This window comes from Pelecanus crispus, chromosome 9 (genome assembly GCF_030463565.1).
Source record: "Pelecanus crispus isolate bPelCri1 chromosome 9, bPelCri1.pri, whole genome shotgun sequence".
Classification (NCBI taxonomy): domain Eukaryota; kingdom Metazoa; phylum Chordata; class Aves; order Pelecaniformes; family Pelecanidae; genus Pelecanus; species Pelecanus crispus.
This window is the reverse complement of record NC_134651.1, coordinates 33,122,067-33,144,429: the sequence shown is the minus strand read 5'-3', so window position 1 is coordinate 33,144,429 and position 22,363 is coordinate 33,122,067. Positions and strand designations below refer to the sequence as shown.

The 22,363-nt window shown below is 47.7% G+C and overlaps 1 protein-coding gene across 5 annotated transcripts in view; it reads right to left on the bottom strand.

Moving 5' to 3' along the window:
* Positions 1 to 11,805, bottom strand: part of NSMF (NMDA receptor synaptonuclear signaling and neuronal migration factor) — a 46,619-nt gene extending 34,814 nt beyond the window's left edge. For 3 of the 5 annotated variants that reach the window (XM_075716824.1, XM_075716828.1, XM_075716827.1), the window contains exons 1-2: positions 11,699 to 11,805; positions 2,982 to 3,043 (exon numbers count right to left, since the gene is read on the bottom strand). In XM_075716824.1, coding sequence (XP_075572939.1) covers positions 2,982 to 3,043; positions 11,699 to 11,805 — 169 coding nt within the window. The remainder of the gene's footprint in view (positions 1 to 2,981; positions 3,044 to 11,698) is intronic. The other 2 variants (XM_075716829.1, XM_075716825.1) reach the window with 1 other exon arrangement.
* Between the last annotated feature and the right edge of the window lie 10,558 nt (positions 11,806 to 22,363).

The following is a 22,363-nucleotide window of genomic DNA, read 5'->3' as shown; positions in this document are numbered from 1 at the left end:
AGGAGAAATTGAGTGAGTTGGGGCAGTCTCTGCACACTTGGCATCTCCATCCAGATGGTGGGTCTCCTGTGTCTGCCTGGGGAGTTACAGAGCTCCACCCTTCTGACAAGGAGTTGAACTAGCAGGTAAAGCAGCAAAAGAACTGGCATCCCAGATATTCACGCCCACCTCATTTCCTGCACGAGGATTGTCCTCTGCAAGGAGAGAGGAGGGTTCTATCTCCTGGATCTGCAGAAGAGGCGGATCCTGCCCTTCGCCTCTCCATTTAGGCTTCCACTGTCCCACTGATGTCTGCCACTTTCCTGCTCCTCAAAGACCTTTTTCCCTCACTGCATTCATCAATTACTTTAAACCTTTCTTAAACCTTTTTTGTCTGGACTATAAACTACTGAAGTCAAGGCCTGCCTCCTTCCATTCACATTTAGGCTAGAGCCCTAATCACAGCTGCGGTCTGCTGGCAGTGCAGGGGGCATTCACATGTACAGCTGGGGTTATTACAGCGGAAAGCAGGCCTATCCCACCAGGGAAAAGACACTCGTGGTGCAAGCTCAGAGTGCTATGAACAGACACACACGTGCACCGAGGACTCAATTCTTCAGTGTGCTGAGCTTTCTGGACCTAAGCCACCAACACATGCAAGTAGGAATTTAACTACAGGATACTGGTGGGCTTGTACAGCCATAACACTGCCTCTCCCTGTTCTCTTCAGCCAAGCTGATGAGTTGGAGCAGATTCAGATACTTCTATATATGTGCTACATCTCCAACTTATGTAGAAGAGGCCCTACATTTGTTTCACTGGAGTCATTGGATGAAAGCTAATCATACAGCTTAAGCGCTCTGCTGAGCCAAAGGTAAAGCATTCAGAAACTTGCAAAAGCGATACTGAGACATACAGAATTTCTGCAGGAAGGAAAGAGTTGACTTCTCTGTTATTGGACTACTGGGACAAACAAGAGAGCCAAATTTTCTACTCTCAACATTTTTATACGATAGCAACCTTCCTACTATGGTTATTTATATAGAAATGTTACAGACTGTGTGAAATTATACACTGCAGAATTTCAAAAGATGACTTAAAAAATGATGATTCTTTTTTTCCTTCTTCTATAAACATTTAGAGTAATTTCTAGGGAACTTTATTTATTTCCAAGTCAATATTTAAGGATCCCATAAGGATTGTGGTATATCCATGTGTACCTCTTGCTGCTTGATTCTTATCTGCAGCAACTAAATTTGCTTGGATTCAAATATGACCTCAAGCCTGACACACCAAGGGGGCAATGGGTATAAGAAGGCTTCCCTGGAGTGTTGCAAGCACGGAGAGAGCTTAACCACTGGTCTGGGGAGCCTGACAGTGGCGCATTATCCAAGAGTCACATCGGTTCCATTTCTGTGTTCTCCTTATCTACAGTCAGAGAGAGGAACGAGCAACTAGGAGCACCCATAGGACTGAGCAAAACAACAGCTTTTTAAGTGCACATCAGAGAGACTCCTACTCCTTAGCTTTGACCAGGGCTCCCCAGGTCTCAGGCACCTGAACAGATCTGCCATTTCCCCTCATCTCCATCAGAGATTCTCTCCCTGGCCTGAATGTGACCCCACAAGTACTGCGAGGGCACTACAAAGTGAGCAGGAGACAACGTTTCTCCCTGTTGGAAACGGGGATTGGGGACTGCAGAAAAGGACCAGCAAAGACTCCAGCTGACAGAAGCAGCTGCAAAAATGGCCATGATAAACGATGCTTTTGCTGTTCTGGGAAGCCTCCTCAGACCTGCCTGGCCTGTCTCTGCACTGTCTGTCCAACCCCTCCCTTCCTTCCCTCTGCCTCACAGATGCTTCATCTCAGCTGCATTAAACCCCAGCCTTTTTCTACCTTTCCCTTCCTACCACCATGGGATGTTCTTAGACCAAATATTGTAAGTAATGTGTCACTGGAGTTTCTCATGCCTGAAAAAAAATTAAAGAAAACTGCGGTACATTGTTTTAAAGCCCTTCCATTCACAAAGTTAGCACAATCTCAGCCAAGGACAACTTGAAGGTCATCAGAAGAGATCCAAGATAAAAGGCAGGGACTCATTCAGCTGCTGTCAAAGACTAGTGTGATTGGGCTTGCTCTTTTAGCAAGTCCTGCCTGTAGAGATTTAAACACACAGATGTAGTTTACATAAAATGATAACATCACTCTGCATTATGTTCTATTTAATAACTTTATCCCCTGCAAACCAGTTCAATGCTACAGAACAATCTGCTACTTGTTCACACAGATTTTCTGTGGATTCCACAGGATTTTCTATAGGTTTTGTAGTGAATTTATTGTCTGCAAAATGTTTTCTTTCCTCACAGAGAAGACACAGCCCTGTTAGAAGTCAAGTGAGTTTCTCTTGCGTTCTCTTGCCCATCAAGCAGAACTCATCATAAGCTGACAGGGACAATATCTGCATCTAAAAAATTAACACGTTAGCTGGCATGTGCCAGTGTCCTCAACTAGACAAGGCAAATCTCATTTTAACCCCTGTTGAAGCAAACCCTGGGAATAAATCCAGAGGTCACCTTTGCCAACAAAGACAGATTGCTGCACATACACTAAGCCTGTCAGTTAACATACTATAACTCACCTTTTTTTATTCTCCAGTGAAAGCAAGGCCTAGGAGTGACAAACCAGTGCAGAAGCCTTGTGCAGTGCAGTCTTTCACTTCCCACCTGAAACTTCTTCCGAGGACATCAGCTCTAGGGGTGAATTTATGACAGGGCACTTGTCCACTAACACTGAACTTGTCCCCACAGCCCACCTTGAGTCGCCAAACTGCCTTTTCTCCTCAAGGGCTTCACAGATCTAGAGGGTGACTCCTCCTGCCTCTCTGCTGCTGAGATCTCATACTAACCCTTTATATGATAAATAAATGCATTTTTATTCTAAGGCCTATTAATAAATAGGTGCATGCACACACATATATGAACAAGGTATGTAAATTCTCTTACCTGAGCCGTTTCTACCTTCGGGATGGTTTTGCGAAAGATATTCTCCAAAAGCCCTTGCCGCTCTGCATATCCAAGCATCACAGAAGGCAGCAAAGGAGAGAAAGAAAGAGATGGGTAATGGTTAAAGGCCAAGGAAAGAAGGAACAGGTCAATATACTGCTGTTTTCCTGCAACTGCCTTTCCCTCATCTTCAGGTGACACCAATTTAACATGCTGGCTTCCTGGTTAACACACCTCAGTTTTCTCCTGGCCAAAAGGGAAAATAGAGTTGGACTACAAGCCCAGGACAATTTTAGTCTTTAGCTTCTCTGTTAAAACTGGAAAAAAAAAAAAAAACAACCCAAAACGCACCTGCATTAAACTTGGCCTTGTTTCTGTGATGCACATGGGAACTGGATCACTGTCTCTAACCACCCTGAGTTAAATCCCTTCTGGCAGCCCAGGGAAGAAGGTATCTCCACCCCAGTCCCAATCATCAATCCAGCCTTCTACTCTGGTTCTCAGTGCTCCTATCTGTGAGCTATCACAGCTTAGATGTTAATGCTAATACCCATTTCACCTACTTAGCCCTAAATTCTCAAACACCAACTATGTCAGTATTTGGGTTATTGGACAACCTTATTTGAGAGACCCCCACAAAAGCAGTTCCTGGTTCTCTGATGGATTCAGGTCCCATGTATGACTGAGATTTTACTGAAATATATTAAGAATCAACCAGGCAGGGTGAGCTCAACCCTTATCACACATCAAGGCCTACATAAGAGAGCAAACGTATGAATATTCCAACCACAGAAAAGCTTTCTGTTTTCAGCCCACACAGGAAAGGAATCCTTGGTCAAGGCATGCATTCCCTGGTATACAGTAAATACAATCTCCAGTCTCCTATTGTCCGGACATTTGTAACATCCTGCTGCTGTGCTTGTTCTCTTGTACCCAACAGACCTGTGACTGAAGAGAGCTAATACCAGCGTTTCCTCAGCCATCCATTTTCCCCAGGTTTGTAGAAGAATCTCTCCAAGGTCTGCAGCATCACAATCAGGCTGGTATTTGCCAATGGACAGTCCAGGGTGGAGGCTCATAAACAGCGAGATGAAACAGCCACCCACCTCCTTGGCAAGCCAAGCCAACAAAACCCAGCAGCCAAGCACTCTCAGTCTGCAAGCACACCAGCATTTCTTGGGGGAGGAGACAAAGACTTGCTGCAACAGGGAAGACTCTCCATACCAAAGCATCTTATCCACCGTCCTCTTCCTTCAGAGGTGCTCAACCTCAGAACATCCCTCTCCAGTTCAAGCTGCCACAAAAGGCCACACTCATAACAGCCATTAATCAGCTAAGGCTTTGACCTCCAAAACAACCTTCTGCTTTGCTACCAGATACAGCAGCATATCCCAGCCTGTGTAGCCAGGATTCTCCCCCACTGCTTTTATACACTTCCTCCCAAAAGGGAAAAGATTAACCAAGCTACAATATACCTCCCAGAGCAACTAGAGCTGGAAGGAGTGGGAAGTCCATTTGTCATCCACAGCCAGCAACAGGGGATCGATATGAACGATGAAGAAGAGTAATTTAATCTCCCTGGGACTAAATTTCAGCACAGCCAAACGCAAAATCCTTCGGAGCAGTGCAGCCGGAGCTGTGTGAGAAGCAAGGTTTAACCTTCTGCATCATTACAGGCTAACATACAGTACTGAGGTTTTTTCTGTTTCCAGATTCTTGCCTGTTTAGTACCAGGCTGTACCTTTAGACACTAGCCTGGGGTGGCAGTTGCCCAAACTGTCTTCCTCTATACCTAAGCACTCCCAGAGATGGTCATGCAGAGGCTCTGTCACATGGGGGAGCTGTACATTTAGTACACAATCCCCACTACAAAGAACAAAGGGATGACCATCATGGTTCACCCACACAGGAGGACAAGCGCTTCATGGATGCTCCTTGCATCCACTATCTTTCTCCCTGGGCAAAAAGCAGGACTTGGTCCTACGGCAACACACACATGTTAAGTTGGGAGCTAGGGTGTGGCAACTTCAGGAAAGTGGTTGAGTTACCAACTCTGGAGGTATTTAAAAGATGCGTAGATGTGGCGCTTAAGGACATGGTTTAGTGGTGGACTTGGCAGTATTAGGTTTACGGCTGGACTTGATCTTAAGGGTCTTTTCCAACCTAAATGATTCTATGATTCTAACATCAGGCTATGCAGCTGCAAGAGCACTCCTGAGCTACTCCTGCATTCCATCTTAAAGGTGGTTAAGGCTCAGCCAAAGCCACAGCTGATCTCACGTAATGCTGGCAACAGCCCCACTTTGAGCAGATGGCTGAGCTCAAGACTTCCAAGATCTCTTCCACCAAGACTTCTTATCAGTGAGAGAACATGATGATTTACACAAAATATGCTGAAATATGATGATAAAATTTAGTCTGTAACTAGTTCAAAAGCTCCAAGAGCATGTTAGTCCATCTATCATTCTGTCCATTCAGCTCTCTGCCAATGCCTGAAGCTGATCTGTCTGCCTTAAAATCTGAACCAATGCTTTAACCTTAGCTTGCAAACCACAGGCTCAAAAAATTAGTACCAAGCACGTCCTAAGACCCAAACTGCAAATGGCTAACGTGGAGCCAGAGAGAAGCACTGCCACCCTCCATCCCACCTTGTTCCACTGTGAAAATAGTGCCACTCAGAATAAAAGCCTGAGTTTAAAAGTGCTGCAGTGTCTCTAACCTCGCTCTCCTGTTTCCCCAAGCAGATGAGATAGGAGGGTAAAATCCCAAGTGCCAGGGCTCCCAGAGAACAGGCGATACCCAAACCTCTCCTCACAGGTCAGAAGCACAGTCAAGGAGGACAGAGCTACTCAAAAACATTGCTGCCCAGCCCAGGCCGAACCTGCAGTTCTGTCAGTACCATTCCACTTCCACTGCTCTCAGACACTGCAGGCCAACCTAAGAGCAAATGAACGTGGACGCTTGATCACAGTTATCTAGCAACAGCTAATAAGGCAATGATGCCTGCACAGTACAATGTGCAACGGGGGTTTTCCAGCCAATTACACTGCAAACTTCAGACTAATTTTTTTGCCTATTATCTCAGTGGTTCCCTTCTACACTCCTGCTTCTCAAGTGCCACCGGCTTCTCCTTGGCTGTGCCTCAGCTGATCTCCCGCAGATGTCTGCATGTGCCCTTTGCCAAGGGGACTCTGCTGGCCACGCTAGCTCCTTATGCCTACTCTCCCCTTGCCAAGCCTTTTGTGTTCCTTCGCTGCCCTCACTGTGCTCAGTCACCACAGTTTACCAGCATCTGCCCGTATCGTTAACGTGCCGTTTACCCCCTCTCCTTGGCTACCTAGTGACTTGATCAAAATAAAGTCAGAGCACAATTCAAACAGATGGTAGCTGCTCTATTCATCCCATTCTTTTCTATTTCTTTTATCAACACACTTGTATTAATACAAGTCACACAGTTGTACTTTTCTCTCAGCTCAGTTTTGCCTCCACTATCACAGCCAACATAGTTCAAGTCCCATCAAGCCTCCTGATGGCATTGGACAGAAAACCCTTTAACTGGGCTCAGAGCAGAGACACCTCAGGATAATTTAACTGGCAAGAGATAAAAAAGGAAACTTGTTTCACATAAATGAGATGAAGTACAAGGTGCCTTACAGATACACAGGCTGATGAGCTATAACCCTGAGTGTATGACACTGCAAAAGCCGCATACAAATGAGCAGGTAATACTGAGAGGTAATCAGCTGATGACATGACAAGTTTAGCCCTGACTCATCTAGAGAGAGGTTTTCATTTTCATAGCAGATCAGACCTGCATGTTACACGGTCAGCACAGCTTGATTTAACAAAAGCACATCAACCAGGGACCATAGCCTTGGTACACTGCACTACTGAGTCTAACCAGTAAAGACAAGACTGCCATTGCCTCAGAGAAAACACCAACATCTTCTCCGGCTTCTTCTCCATCAGAATGACTTCAAGAGTGCGGAAGGTGGGATGGGGTAGCACAACACAGGCAGCAAAGGCAGCTGCCCTTCTGAGGGCATTTTTCAGGACTCATAGATGTCAAAGCTGGACTCAGGTCTGGAAGAGAAACTGACTGAGATTTTGCAAAGAAGCACAGACAGTCTAGACATACATTTGCTAGAAGGAGGACAGCCACCAAGTAACAAAGATCTCAATTACAATGTGATGAGCATGGAATAGCCTTCATGTCTCTGAAATAATCACGTCAACAGGATAAAAGGGGCCTTGATGCATACTAGCAGCTATGAGAAATTGATGTACACAAATTCATGCAATCCACCAAACTGACACTGAACTGAGTGACGGAATGTGTATTGAAACACTCAAGAGATATATGAAAGACCTGAGATAACTCCATTTAGAGCATAGCAGCAAGCTAAGCAACACTTGGACTATTCAGGAGTATTACATGGAAAAATAAAGAACACCCACCACCTTCTCGTGTTCCTTCAGAAGTAATGCTCAGAGGAGTTGCAGCAGGAATTTGTTGTGACAGCATCTGACAGTGCTGCATCTCAGGAAAACAGGAGAGAAGAGACCTCCTGCATCATCAGGACCTACGTCCTCCTACAGCAGCAATCCTGCTCTTGTCACTAAGCAGAGAGGGGAATACCACCAGCATATCCATAGTTAACAGCTCAGTCATTAAAGACTGTTGACACCTACGTTGTTTAAACCTGATAGTAACAATACTCTGACAAAAATTAGTTTTCTGAAATATCCATGTGGGGAGATGGTGGCTGGAAAATTTTAATTTTGAATTTTAAAATTTTAAATTCTCACTCTCAGGAAAGGGAAATTGGATGTTGGCAATAGATCTTAAACTCAATGACCCCATAGTTCTGGAGGAATTTACAGTCACAAAGCTTGGACAGGAGGAGAAAGGACAGGGCAGAAAGAAGTTAAAAGAAGAAGGTAATCAAAGCACAAGAGAGTTCATACCATGCACAGGAAAATTCACAAACAGAAAAAAGGAATCTAGACTCCATGAAGAACCCCAATCCAAGCCAAAAATTGCTCATGCAGTAAGAAACATGGGATAAGGAACGCATTCAAGTACCTTGGCATTTTGTCAGTGCAAGATTTACCCTTTCACAGCAACTAACGCTTCGTGGCCTTGTTTAAACCCACTCTCTAGCCCTCTCTGGTTAGTAGAGAGGGAATGAGACCTAATTCTTATCTCTCTGTGGGGTATCTTGGACTAGATGCCAAAGTCCTGAAATTGGGTAAGATGAACCACATGTTCAACTCAAATACTCCTTATGCTAACTACAGCAAGGAAGGATGGTTCTGGAACACCCGGCAGAAGTCTCATGTCTGTCTGCTTCCACTATCACACACTCCCAAAGAAAAGCTGTAGGCCAGAGTAATACAAAGCAGAGCTGCAGGAAAAGACTGACTTTATTGCCACATTTGGGGTGCCAGTACTGTTCTGTAGGCTTATTTCTAAAGGCTTTGGTTCATCTATGCCCCTTAAAGTGTGCTGAGGAAGCCAAGGAGCATGTGTCAGAAGCCAAGGAGCACGTGTCAGACACCACGCAGGCCAGGACCCTGAAGAGAACCTGCACAAGCCCAAACCGCAGCAGCCTGGGAGCTGTCAGCGGAGGGGCAGCACAAGGTCATGACTCAAGGACAACTGCGTCATCCCTGCCTTCAGCACTTGTGCCCCAGGAGCTGCAAGGCAAAAAAGCACACACAGGACGGAAAACACAGTACGACAGTAAGATCTCACATCCAAGCACTTCAAATTTGATCAAAGCAACAGCACTAAGCCACAGTCTCTTTCTGGGTGTCATACACAGAATCAGTGCACAGTTTGCTGCAACTCTCTCAGGAGAGGACAAGACTACAGAGACCAAAGTTGGCAGCACCGCAGATGCTCTCAACAATGCTAGCACAGAGCAACTATGCCATTATTTTGTAAGAAGCTATTTAAAAGACCTAGCACACAACAAACTGCATGGAGCTTAATTAATTCTCCTGGGACAGGAGACTCCCCTGAGTTGCTCTGCAGAGATTTTAATTTAAGAATCTAGGGAGCTTGCACCTTCTGCTTAGATCACGTTACTCACAACAGCAAACAAATTATGCCCCCTGCTCAGTAAGACAGTCAAATGCACACACACACAGTCCAGCCACGTATAATAAATATACATCAGCAGCCACTTGGACTTGCAGCGAATTTCAGGAGATTTTTTTTCTCTCAAAAAGAAAAGTCAGGAGAAATATGAACAGGGGCAGAACTGAGGAGGTGCAGAGAAACAATCCCAGGGCATCTCCTCCTGCAACACAAGAACAGCAGCACTACCCACACAGGTGATCCAAGTCCCCAGCCCTCCTGGGAAGGACAGAATAGTCTATCTTTGTAGCCTTTTCTACTGTCCTGCAGAGCTTCCTCACTGTACATAAGGAAGATAAGAACACATGTGATACATGGAGGAGGACCCAGGGCAGAGCAGAGGAGCTGTGTGCAATGTGTTCCAGGAAGCCCAGAGGAAACCTTTCAGCAGGTGGGTCATCACCACTGTAGAAATTTGGAGGGTGGCAGAGCCCTCACGAGGCAGGGACTAAGACAGGCCTGGAGTGGCAGGATGGAGGCACACTGGCAGCACTTGTCGCCATCAGCACCTTCTCCATGCAAAGAGGCAATGCAGGGAGCTCCTCAGCAGGTTCTCTGCCTTCTCCAGAGGTTTTTTCAATTAGGCATTTCTAGAGCAGGGCATGAACAGGGAGTCACGTAAGAGCACCTTGCTGTAAGAGCACATGGACGCTTGTCAAGGACTTTATGTTCTCCAGCTCAAGTCCACTCAGCTAACTTTTCTGGTCAAACCACCACAATTTACACCACCAAGAGAGACGTCAGAGCTCCCACATAACAGTAGCAGCAGCTTGTCAGCAGTTACAGCACATATGCAGCAAACCAGAATCCCAGAGATACCTCCTGAACTCTACAGAGCTGATATTACTAGAGCAGCATCTGACCATCCTGGTGTGGGCTAAAAGGCTGCTGTGTTTAAAACGTGTTAGTTGCTCTCAAACACCCACACTACCATTTGAAATCTTACTGACTCCCGAATATGTTGTTTGCGTGACTAGCTGCCTAATCCTACACCCAGAACCCCATTACAACAGTTATGCATTCTGTGTCATTTCTGTATATCCACCTGGCTGACATCTACTGAAAAGAATCCCACTTCCAGATCTTTGAACGCCATTGAAAGCACTCATGTCTTCATTACTGGTTATGAACGGGGTGCATCATAACGTGGGGAAAAGTTCCAGGTTCTGCCCAGACAGCTTTCTCCAGAGACACTTCAGACTTTGAAGGATGGATTTCTTTACAATGCAAGCAGACAGCAATATACAGACATCTTTGGATCTCTTCACTTCAAGCCGTAAGACCATCTTTCCTCCTGGCACAGCAGAGATGCCGTAATGCTGAGTTACAGTCACAGAGAGGTGACTGACATGTCTCAGCAGCACAGATCCAGTCCTACACATGACTCTGGGTTATTCTAATGCAATTTTGCCTAACACAAAGGAGGTGTTATATAATGCAGCTGAAAAGTTTATTTCTTCCTATTTTTTTCAGCAGTGAAGAGCTAGTCTAGATGTAGCAGAGACACTGACAGACCTACCCCTTTGCACAGCTGTGCTGTAGGAGCAGCTAAAAAGCTGCGCCAATGCCCCCAGATAATCACTGGATGATTGCCGTGACACTTGCACTGCAGCCAGGGAGAAGGGTTGTTTCCATCTTTCTGGGCAAAGGGCTCTGTAGCAAAGCTCATCTGCGATAGGGTTTTTAAACTTGAGTACAGTCAAGCAACATACACATTTTCTAGGATCTCCCATGTTTGATACCAGAAAGAACGGGGACCAGACAGTAAGTGAAATTCTACAGTATAAGACAAAATATAAAAACATAGAAGGCACAACACAGAATCCAAATCTTTTAATTGGTCAATGTAGTGGCATGGGACACTGCCGGAGAGGGCAGATGTGATGGGTCCAGATTTTCACGCAATAGGTTTTCCATTCAAAGGAGCGAGACCCTTTGAAGAAAGCTGCCGACTTTGCCCTCGGACACGCAGATGGCATTTCAGCTGATGAGAAACCACTGAGCAAACTGACTGTGCTTCCGATTCCCGAAGATTAGAAAGATCCAGCCCTCGCAAATCCACTTCCAACCTGCTCCTTGCCAACCTAGCAAATAAAACCTGTGGACGACGTTAGCCGGGCCGACAGCGAGAAGCAGGGACGCCTCTGGAGACAAATCACCTCTCCCAAGGCTGAGGGTCCGCTGCGTGCGGGGGGAGCGCTGTCGCCCACAGTCACCTGCCAGCTGCAAGCAGGTGCCTGCTTTTGGGGGGCACCGCAGCAGCCAGCAAGGGGGACTTGCCGGTCGTGTCCTGCGGGCGCACGCGGGGGTCCCTCCAAGCTCTCCTACCCCAGGCTGCCGCTCCCGAGCCCCGTGGGGACAGCATCCTGCCCCTATGGCCCTGCTGGGGGACAAGAGCGGGGTCGCGGCCGCAGCCCGCCGCCCGGGCTCGTCCCGAGGGGCTCGGGGCCTTCCCCCCAGCTCGGCGCCCCGCGGGCGGGGCCGCCAGCACGGCCGGGGGCGGGCAGGGTCCCCGGCACCCCGGGGGGCTCCCTGAGGCGCCGCCGGCGGGGCCCGCTCCCCCGGCACCCACCTCACTTTGGCCGCCACCGACGACATGGCCTCGTTCCTCAGCGTCTTCCTTTTGGACACGGCTGTGCCCATATTCGCGCAGGGGGGAGCCGCCGGGGGAGCGCTCATCGCACGACCCCGCGGCTGCCCATGCCGCGGCAGGGCCGGGTGCCGGGGCGCGCCGCCGCCCCTCGCTGCCGCGCTCCCTCAGCGCCCCGCCATGCCGCGGCGCCCCCCGCCCCGCCCCGCCGCGCTGCCCCGGCGAGTGCGGCGCTCCGCCGCCGCCGCTGCCTCCTCATTGACTGCGGCAGGAGGGAGGGCCCGGGCGCGGCCCGCCGCCCAGGAAGCGCCGCTATATTTGGCCGGCGGCTCCCTCCTCCGCCCCCGCCTCCTCCCGGCTGACATCATGGCGGGCCGGCCGGGGCGGGGGGGGTGTGCCGGCCGCGCCTGGGGGGCCGTGGCGGGCGGGAGGCGCTTGCTTCGGCCCGGCGACCCCGGGGAAGGGCAGTTGTCCCCCGCCCCCGCGGCGCAGCCATGGGGGTCCCGCGTTCGCCGCGGTCCTGCCCTCCGCCCTGTCTGCCCGCGCCTGAGGTGAATGTCCAGGCGTGTGCCGCAGGCGCGGCGAGGGCCGGGGCGGGGGGGATGCTCCCGTCGGGAAACAGGCCTGCAACCTGCAGAAAGAGCAGCCTTTTTGACACAAAACGATAGCCTGCCTTTGACGGAACCTGTGAAAGGTTTCATGCACGGTTTATCTCCCACAGTTGGGTGCTCTGTTGGTGGCAGGGCGGTGGGTGGGCGCACTGGGGTCCCACTGCTCGCAGGGTGGACGCAGTCGCGAAGGTCAGGCTGTCAGGTTTTGAACGGCGCGGGTCTGAAGGACTGACACAAGTGCCCATTCTCCCCGGCTTTGTCCCCTCAGCCCGTCACTGCTCACCGCCGTTGTCCCAGAGCGGGCCCCAGGGCAGCACTGGAGTTCCCAGAGGCGACTGGAGGCAGGAGAGCCATGAGGCAGAGCTGGGCGTCCAGGCAGCTCCTCGTCCCCAGTGTCACCTGCCAGAGCAAACACCTTCCTCAGGGTCATCGAACGCTTGAAAACAAACCCAGCGCAATGAGCTGATCGGCTGCTCTGTCAGCCAAGCCTCAGAGGATTTTCGATTCATAGCATCACAGAACTGCTTGGGTTGGAAGGGACCTTCCAAGATCACCTAGTCCAGCCCCCTGCCATGGGCAGGGTGTGGTGGTGCATCCCCCCCCGCTCATTCCTCTTTCTCAACAGCTTTACGATCTCAGGAATTCCAGGCCACCGCTTTTGTGTAGCGAGTTGGTCAGTTAAGCGCCCCTTAATTGTACCAGAAACTCCTACATGGCTGAAGCAGAGAGCGGCCCTGTCCGTATCAAAATCTTCGTATTATGGCTAACGAGAAGAACAAACAGCTACCCCTGACAGCCTTGAAACAGAGCGGTATCATTACTGGAATTACAGCAACTACGGACCCAAATTGTGGCTCGGATGGAAATTTACTGGTGATTAAAATCAATCATCTCACAATCCTATAAACAGCAGTCCTAAGTGAGGCCCTGTCGTGGTTTAGCCCCAGCCAGCAACTCAGCACCACGCAGCCGCTCACTCACTCCCCCTACCCCAATGGGATGGGGGAGAGAATCGGAGGAGTAAGAGTGAGAAACACTCCTGGGTTGAGATAAGAACAGTTTAATAATTGAAATAAAGTAAAATAGTAATGATAATAGTAACGGTATAATAATGATAATAATAATAATGATACACGAAGCAAGTGATGCACAATGCAATTGCTCACCACCCACCGACCGATACCCAGACAGTTCCCGAGCAGCAATCGCTGCTCCCTGGCCACCCCCCACCCCCAGTTTCTATACTGAGCATGATGTCATATGGTATGGAATAGCCCTTTGGTCAGTTTGGATCAACTATTCTGGCTGTGCCCCCTCCCAGTTTCTTGTGTACCTGGCAGAGCATGGGAAGCTGAAAAAGTCCTTGACTAGCATAAGCAGTACTCAGCAACAACTAAAAACATCAGCATGTTATCAACATTCTTCTCCTACTAAATCCAAGACACAGCACTATGCCTGCTGCTAGGAAGAAATTTAACTCTATCCCAGCCGAAACCAGGACAGGCCCTTTGAGCTCTCCTGGACTGCCGCGGGCTGCACCAGCACCTCCCTCTGAGCGAGACGCCCCTCAGAGCCAGCAAACTCTGAAAGTTTGCTGCAACCAGAAATCCATTGCCTAAGACTGACAGTGGAACTTGGGCTGAAACCCTTCACTCCTCGAGGCTCAACCCTCGCCTGTTGAGATATGCCAAGACATTAGACGTGAGTATTTCACTGAACTCGAGGGGAATTTTTAACAGGTATACCATTTTCATATATGCATTCATATTTGTGAGTATGCATGCATTGATCAATTTAAGTAATCTGTAGATGTATGATTTAATTTCAAAGGGAGTCTTATACTGCTGTATTATTCTTATAACATTACTCTCATAAACCGTTGACCAAGTCTGAGACTAAGATTAGTCCTAGCCGCACCTAGGCTCCTCTCTGAGAAGGAATTTAGAAAGCAAGGGGGTCTATTCTAAACCTCGTGACTCAACGGGAGGGTCCTCCTTATCCCCTATATACACAATCCCTTTACGAATCATTCCAACTCAGTGTGATTTAATTTTCCTTTATGCTCTTCCATGTAGTAATAGAGTGAACCTTGCCATCTTCGAATCTGTAACTAAGTCACTGTTTTGATCAATTTTGTCTAATCACTTTATTAATCATTGATGATTGAGTGCTATTAAAAATATTATAATCAAATTCTGTGATTTGCTATAAGTAAATTCTAACTGTTACTAAATCAAACTGTGTAAAGTCACTCATTCATAGTAAATTGACATAATCAGCAGGATTCACAAACCTGCATTCGTGACACAGGGACATCTTGCACTACATCAGGTTGCTCCAAGCCCCATCCAACCTGACCTTGAACACTTCCAATGATAGGACATCCACAACTTCTCTGGGCAACCTGTCCCAGGGTCTCACCACCCTCATCGTAAAAAATTTCTTCCTTATGCGTAATCCAAATCCACCCTCTTTCTGTTTAAAACCGTTGTCCCTTGTCCTGTCACTGCAGGCCCTGGTAAAAAAGTCTTTCTCCGTCTTTCTTATAAGCCCCCTTAATATACTGAAAGGCTGCAAGAAGGTCTCCCTGGAGCCTTCCCTTCTCCATGTGAACAATCCCAACTCCCTCTGCCTTTCTTCACAACAGAGGGGTTCCAGCCCTCTGATCAATTTCATGGATGTAGGTTTTGATTCCTAGGAGCGTTTGGAAAAGTGCTTTTCCTTGAGGAAGTGTTTTCTAAATCTGCTTTCAGGACACCTGGGTGAGTGGGGGCAGCAAGTTGTTAAACATTATTCACAATATATACAGAAAAACCACTTGGGTGGTCACCCTGGCTCTGCAAGCAAGTGCACAAATCCCAGGAATTCAGAGCCAACTCATTCAACAATATTGGACAGAGGGGTAGAGATTTTAGAGATAATTAAACTTCCTACAAGCTTTGTGGAAAGAGGCAGCTGAAGGAGGGAGTGACAGACAAACAGACATACCTTGTCTGTACCTGGGGAAAGGCTGTAGCATAAGCTCATGTTTCACTGTTCTTCAGAGACCCTGCATGGAAGAGATTGAAAGTTCGGGAAAAGCTTCAGTCCTCTTTCTCCATGGACTCCAAAGTAAAATCTGCAAGAAAACATATGAGGATTTGAGCAAACTAAGTCTAACTATTTGTTCTATTAATCTACAAATTGAAAAATAAAGTAATTTGTGCAGAGAACAGGAAAAAGGATGAAAAGTACCCAACTACCCTGGGGTGTGTGGACAAAAGGAACAGGATGTAAATACCGCATCGGCTGGAATTTTATCATACAGTGGGGAATTCACTGTGAATAACAAACTTTCAGAAATATGCCTTCACTTAGACCCAAGTTGTGAGTGGAAAAAGTGCCCTGTGTGCAAAATAAAGATGTCACCCTGCTTTTTAGCTTAGACCAGCTGACTGAAGGAGAGGTGCTAAGTGACATCGGCTGCTCCATCACTGCCACTGAGTGAGCTGGCCTCTGCATCCCACTTGCTCCGCAGAGCTGCTCGTGCAGATGAGAGTTGCTCCTCTTCTCGTGGGCTTTTGTATCTCAAGCAGGATGAACACAGCTCTGCTGTTACACATCGCTGAACTGAGTGATAAGACTTCTTTAAACATTACAGTCTTGATCCTGTATGCTAATATTGGTGAACAGATTTTAGGGCAGGTACGCCTCAGTCCTGTGTGTTGGAAGCAAGTGTGGTAGAACTGATGCGTGCTCATCTAATTCAATGCCTAGCCTTGCTTCATGCCACTGGAAACACAGAGACACAGAGATCTGAAGGTACACACACAGTCAAAAGAAGGGATAAAAGACAAATGGAGGGGAATACTTTAAAAATAAGGTCAGCCTGAGCCTTTTGACTGTGCTTTCCCCCCTTTTTTTCCTGCATAATTAGAGGGGAAAAAAATGCTCTTTATTTCTATGTTTAAATATTTTGTCAGTTGTGGCAAATGCTATTCTTTAAGAATGCAAACAAAAAAAACCAAAACAAAACTGACAGACAGGTCTACTCTATCCCCAACATAATCTGCACCAGATCTACATGGAAACACCCCAAAGTTGCTCCCAGTGACATTTTTTCAGGTACAAAACAAAACCTAGCATCAGTGCTTTGGATTTCTTCCCACAGAAGATGACTCCTATTAAACTTCTACTCATGACTGTCCCCTCCTCCCCCTGTGTTTTGTTGTATAGTCATGTCACCAAAGAGTTTCTACAACAGAAAATGAGAGAAAAATCCATCTGGTCTTAGGGAGCACCTTAAAAAAACTGTAGAGAACTTGAGCCATGCAAGCAGTTACAGTCTCAGTGAAGCAGTGTCCAGTACTGTCAATTCCCCAAATTAAAAAGCAGGGATGCCTCCACCTTCATCCTCTTCTTAGACCACACTCTGCTAATTTGTGCCTCTTGTAGCCCCCTCAAACTCTCCCTTGTCCATTCCCTGGCAAGGTCTCGCTCTTTGAGGCTGCGAGGGTGCAGGTCAGTGTAGGGCTCACTTCAAAGGCACATTGGCTGCTCAGGGCTTGGCCAGATGAGTTTTGAAGACCTCCAAGGATGGACATGCCACCATCACTCCGGTCCGTGTCCCAGGGCTGCACCACTCTCACAGGGAAAGATTTTTTTCCATGTATCTAATGGGACTTTCCCTTGTTGCAACACGTACCTGCAGCCTGTTGGTCTGTGCAGCCTTGAGAAGCGCCTGGCTCCATTGCTCCATAGCACTCCACAACACTGGTCCATCTCCCCTCTCTTGCTTTCTGCTCCTTCCCTGCCTTCATTTCAGGTTTCCTCCCTGCCTTTGGGTTCCTCCCAGGTATCTGGGGGCCTGGGTTACTTGCAGTGCAGCACAGAAGAGGAGGCAGTGGGCCTCCAGCTCATTACAGCTGGAGAGACGCCTTTGCTTCGTGCTAGGAAAAAAGTCAGGCCACCCAGGCAGACTGTTCCCCACCGCTTCTCCATGGCAACAGGCCTTCCAGACGCACGCACGTAGGCAAACAGACCGAGGAGGCAGGGAGCGCCGCGGTCCCTCTGCCTGAGCCCCAAACCTCCACTCATGGGGCTCTCTGTGCTGAGCTCACCTCATCTTAGGGGAGCACAACCCAAAACAGCTTCCAAAATAATCATAGCTGGTCAGAGAAAAGCTTCTCTCCTTCCACCGGTGAAGGTGCAATATCCTGAAGCCCAAGCCATGCAAAATTCATCCTGGCCAGTGATGATTTTTGTCCATATAAATGGACTGTAAAAATCTGGTATCTCAGCATCCTGTCAAACCAAACAGCACATCTCTGCCTAGTGGGAAACCCAGAGCCTCAGACCTGGTTAGGTCTAGGTCTTAGATCAGACTGAGATGAGATGGCCTGCTGATTCTCAGACTTTAGGGATACAGTCTTTTTTATGTTTAGAAAAGCCATTTTTGTCTAAACGAGCAAAAGAATGTATATCCTGGCAATTTAGATGCAAAAAGAGAAATAAGGGTAGCCAAAACCAGTCACAGGAACAACCTGAAAAAGACAAAGCCGAATAATAGTAAATACTTCTTCAAACACACCAACCACAGGAAGACTGTTGGAGTCTGGAGAGTCAGAAGTTGGCCACAGTGCAAGAGGAGCATTCGCAGGAGATAAGGTCAGAACAGAAAATCAATTAGTATTTTGCATCTGTAGTCAGTGAGGAAAAGCTCAGAGAAGTTCCTGTGCCAAAAGTCATCTTCATATGGTCATGGCATTGGATTTGGCTCATACTCAAGTGTCAGCAGAAGAAGTTGAGGAATAAATAGCCAAACCAAAGAGTGCAAATTCACCAGACTGAGATGGTTCACCTAAGTGGTCAGGAACTCAGAGATGAAACAGTTTAATTACTTAATTGTAGCATGTAATCACTGTGCATAACGTAGCCTCGGTGTCTGGGAGCTTCAAGGTGACAAATGGGAAGGGTTTGGGGTTAATACAGACCATGAAGTCTGAGGTCTCTCCTAGGAAAACTGATAGAAATTGTGCTAAAGAATATGATTATGCATAGTTGGATACATCTGAAATACTGGGAATAAAAAAAAAAAAAGGTGGTTTTCCTTGAATAAAGGAATGCCTCATAAATCTATTACGGTTCTTTAAAGGAGTCGATAAGCATGTGGTATAATCTGCCTAGATTCCCAAAACGTCTGTTGCAGGAGTTTCTTACAGAAATGCAGCTACCATGGGATTAACAGAAAAGGCTTGATAATAGATAAATATCTGGTTAAAGGCTTCTCAAAGAGTAGCTATCAATAGTTAAGCTCCTGAAGGGAAGGAGGACTTGAATGGAGCCCCACAGGGACCTGTTTTGTGGTCTGCTCACTTCAGCATATTCAGAAATAATGAAAAGGCATTGAAAAAAGGGATGACCATGCTTGCTGCTGATGCTAAGGTATTCAGGGTCATAAATACATGAGACACTGTGAAGAATTATACAAGGACTTCATGATAGTGAATAACTAGGTAATAAAATGGCTCAGGACATCCAGACCAGATAATTACAAAGATAGGCACACAGGAGAAAAACAATCCCAACTTCAGCAGCACAGTACTGGGCTCTGCACTAGTCCTTATCCTCAGAAATGGTCTCTTTTTCTCCCAAGCTGCATTGGTGCCTCACACACTGGTCGCTGGCTTTGGAGAGAGTACAAACCCAGACAGTAAAGGGAAGGGACTCAGAAGTATGGTAAGCATAAAAACAGGACACAGCATGATCTTTAACTGGCCATGTGATATGACTGTAGTTTCTTTGGTCCAAATTAAGACCAGGATTGTTTGTGGTCCCTGCAGATAACACAGTCAGTACTTAGCTACTGGGAAGGGCAGAATAACAGGGTTAGCAGTGTCGAGGGAGGTGCTGGCTCCCCCTCCCCAGAGACATTTCCCAGGGCTATACATTACTGCAGTGCGAGCTGAGGTGCGGGTGCCTCCCAGGCACATGATGTGCTGAGACCTCAGAAGTGGTGCGGAGAGGACTGGCTCAGGCAGGGACATTTTTAGCCCCCTGCCCTCTGCTGCCATCATCCTGTGCAAAACAACTGGCCCAAGTGCAGTGGTAATGGAGGGGCGAAGCACCAGACTGAAAAGAGAACACAAACTGATGTGCCCACTGTCCAGAAACACGGTGTCCCAATTCAGCTCTTCTGACAAGTCGCAACAGCCCTGAGAGATGGCAATAAAATGAAGGCAGTGGGGGAGCTGGAGGAGCTGTCAGGGTTTATCTGCATAGCACTGTTTGGAAAGAGTTTGAGGACAACAGTTATGGCCAACTGCGCTGGGAAGCTCAAGGTCTCCCAGGTACCAGGAGGTCACTCTGAAATATCATCTAACCACCTTCCCCCTTGGTCAATTTAGTCACTTCAAGATGTTCCTGTTAAATTCAACGACTAGAAACTTCACTCTAATGACGTACTGTAAGAAAATAATTTTCTCAACACTGGCATAATTAAAATTAGGCAATACATCACAGAAGCAATATCAATAGCTAACAAGTTGGAGTTAGCCAAGAATTATGGTTTTCCTTTGAGCAGATTCATTTGGACAGAGCTGTTCTTAAATGGCCAAGCATTTGACATTGGAAAATAAGAGCTTGTTCAAATGCAGTCCCAAACATAGTCCCGATCACTGGATGAACAGTTCTTCTGAACCAGCTGGGATATGGAGCACTCAGACCCAATGTTAGGCCAGCTCACCCCCAGCTATTTTTAGTAAAAGGCCTAATCAGTAATTATCAGGGCTGGATACAGCCTCTCAGCCTTTCTTTCTGTTATGTGACATGTACCAGCCCTGATGCACTAATGAGTGCAGCATTGGTGGGAAGGGAATTCAGACCACTGATCACCGGGTTACCTGTGCTCAAAGATTAAACCCTCTCCTTCACCCTCCTAAGTCACCACACTTTCCCAGATCTTCTCATTTTGCCAGCATTATGAAGAAGCCAATTATTATTTTATATTATCTGTCTGCTCCTGCATAAGGCAGCAAGATTCTTGGCAGAGCAAGCCAGAAGCAGACCTGGTCCAAACTGGAGATCGGGAAGGGAGGGTCTGTGCTTAGGTGGGGGTGGAGAACATGGAAAAGCAGAGCCTTTCTATCCCAAATCTGCAAAAAACAACATTGAAAAAAGCCTTGGAGCTTTACGTCCCATGCATAGCCATAGTTTGGAGGGGATCTGAGTCTTGGGATGAGTGCAGCAGCCCATTAACAGCACGCACTGCCAACGCTCAGGGCAAAGCCCAGCACTTGCGCTGGCTGAGCGTGGCTCGGAGGGCACAGTGCGCTGCCGCTCCCTGGGCTGGGCTTCTCGCACGAGGGGGTTTCCCAGGCACAGGCAGCCGGGCTGCATTTCCCTCGAACCCCAGCTGCAGAGCTGCTTCGTCAGCCCCTGCTGACCTTCCAAGCTGGATCAGACAGTGACTCAGAGCAGCAGCTCTTCCAAGTCGAGTCTAGTGGCAGTAGCCTGGCTTCCCACTGGAAGACTCCCATAGCAGCACTGAATTGGCCTGGGTCTGTCCAGCTCTGCAAGCGCAACCCGAATGGACTTTGCTGTGGCTGCAGTTCGGGGAGATGGGAAGGTGATGAGGCTGTGGGATTTATTTTGCTACCTTCTTGCTGAGAGCAGTGCAGGAGCCTCAGCAGCTTTCTCTGAGCAGACGTTAGAGATGGGGAGGATGGGCTTCAGCTTGGCACTGTCATGCAACAGCCCCTCTGGCTGGGCAATGCCTTTCCCTTCTCCCACTGCACTGCAGCATCAGCACTGGCACAACCTGTCCCTAGTGGGAGGCATCACACTACTTAAAGAAAATTATGTTGCTGGCCTTTTCATTATGTTGCCCAGCAAATGTTCCCATGAAATATAGGCCTAATTATCTACCCACATTCAGATTACTCTAAGATGCAATTTCCTTTTACTCTGTGGAGTTTGCTTTCCTTCTGTGGATCTCATGATTGAAATACACTCAATTAGCTATTACTCTACTGGCTGAAATCTTGAGCTGCCTTCCTGACAAGGCTGCTCCGTCCAGGTCTCACTGGCATTACAACAGCTAGGTGACACAAGCTCACATGCAAGCCACAGAGATGTCTCATCACTCAGCCATGCCTGTTATTTATTAGATTTATATTGCAATACGCTGGGAAGCCCAGTCAGGACTGAGGGCTCACAATGCGACGCCTTGAACAAACCTGCCTTAAAACGTGGCCCCAGAAGGCTAAAATCATTTTCTAAATTCAAGACATGCCTGGAGCCAGGTACATTGGAGCCAGGCCGACTCAGTCCCATGTATACCCTTGTTAATATGCATGTGCACCAATTCATAAAGTAATAACAGTGATAATAATACAGTTCAGACGCTTAAGGGAGGACAAGAGCATACCCAACCCCACCAACCATATAGACCCTTCCATCCTTTCCCAAATCCTTCTGTCCTTTCCCAAACTCCACCATGAACACAGCCAGAGTGTTTCCCATCGCTCCTTCCCATCCCCTTCATTCCCGGCCATGCAGTCCCACTCTCTGCCTCATAGCAGCAGAAACCCTTTGCTCCTTGCTGCCAAGTCAGTTTTCTGGCCATTTACTGAGCCTGGGAGCTCCTGTGCACCAATATTGGGCAACTGTGCACAGAGTCTGCAATGTTCAAAACCAATACAGGCAAGCAGAGCTGCCAAAGAGCCAAACAAAGGAAACAGCACCAGCACGGGAGATTGCTGCCATATATGTCTGTCCCTTGCATGGGATCATTTCAAAAGCATGCTCCTAAATCCCTGCAAGGGAAGTCACTCTGCCCAGGAGAGGAAGAGTCTGGATGAGACACCACGTTTCCAAGTGAGGAGAGCTGACAGGAGAGTGGGCATTTCTAGAGCAGCATGATATTATATTCCTCTTTTTTTCTTAAAATGATACAGCAGTTGGAGAGAAACAAAAGAAATGAGCATTGGCTATAGCAGGAGGGAGGATCTGAGCAGGACAGTAACATCATTTCATTCCTGTTGGCTAAATTAGTGGC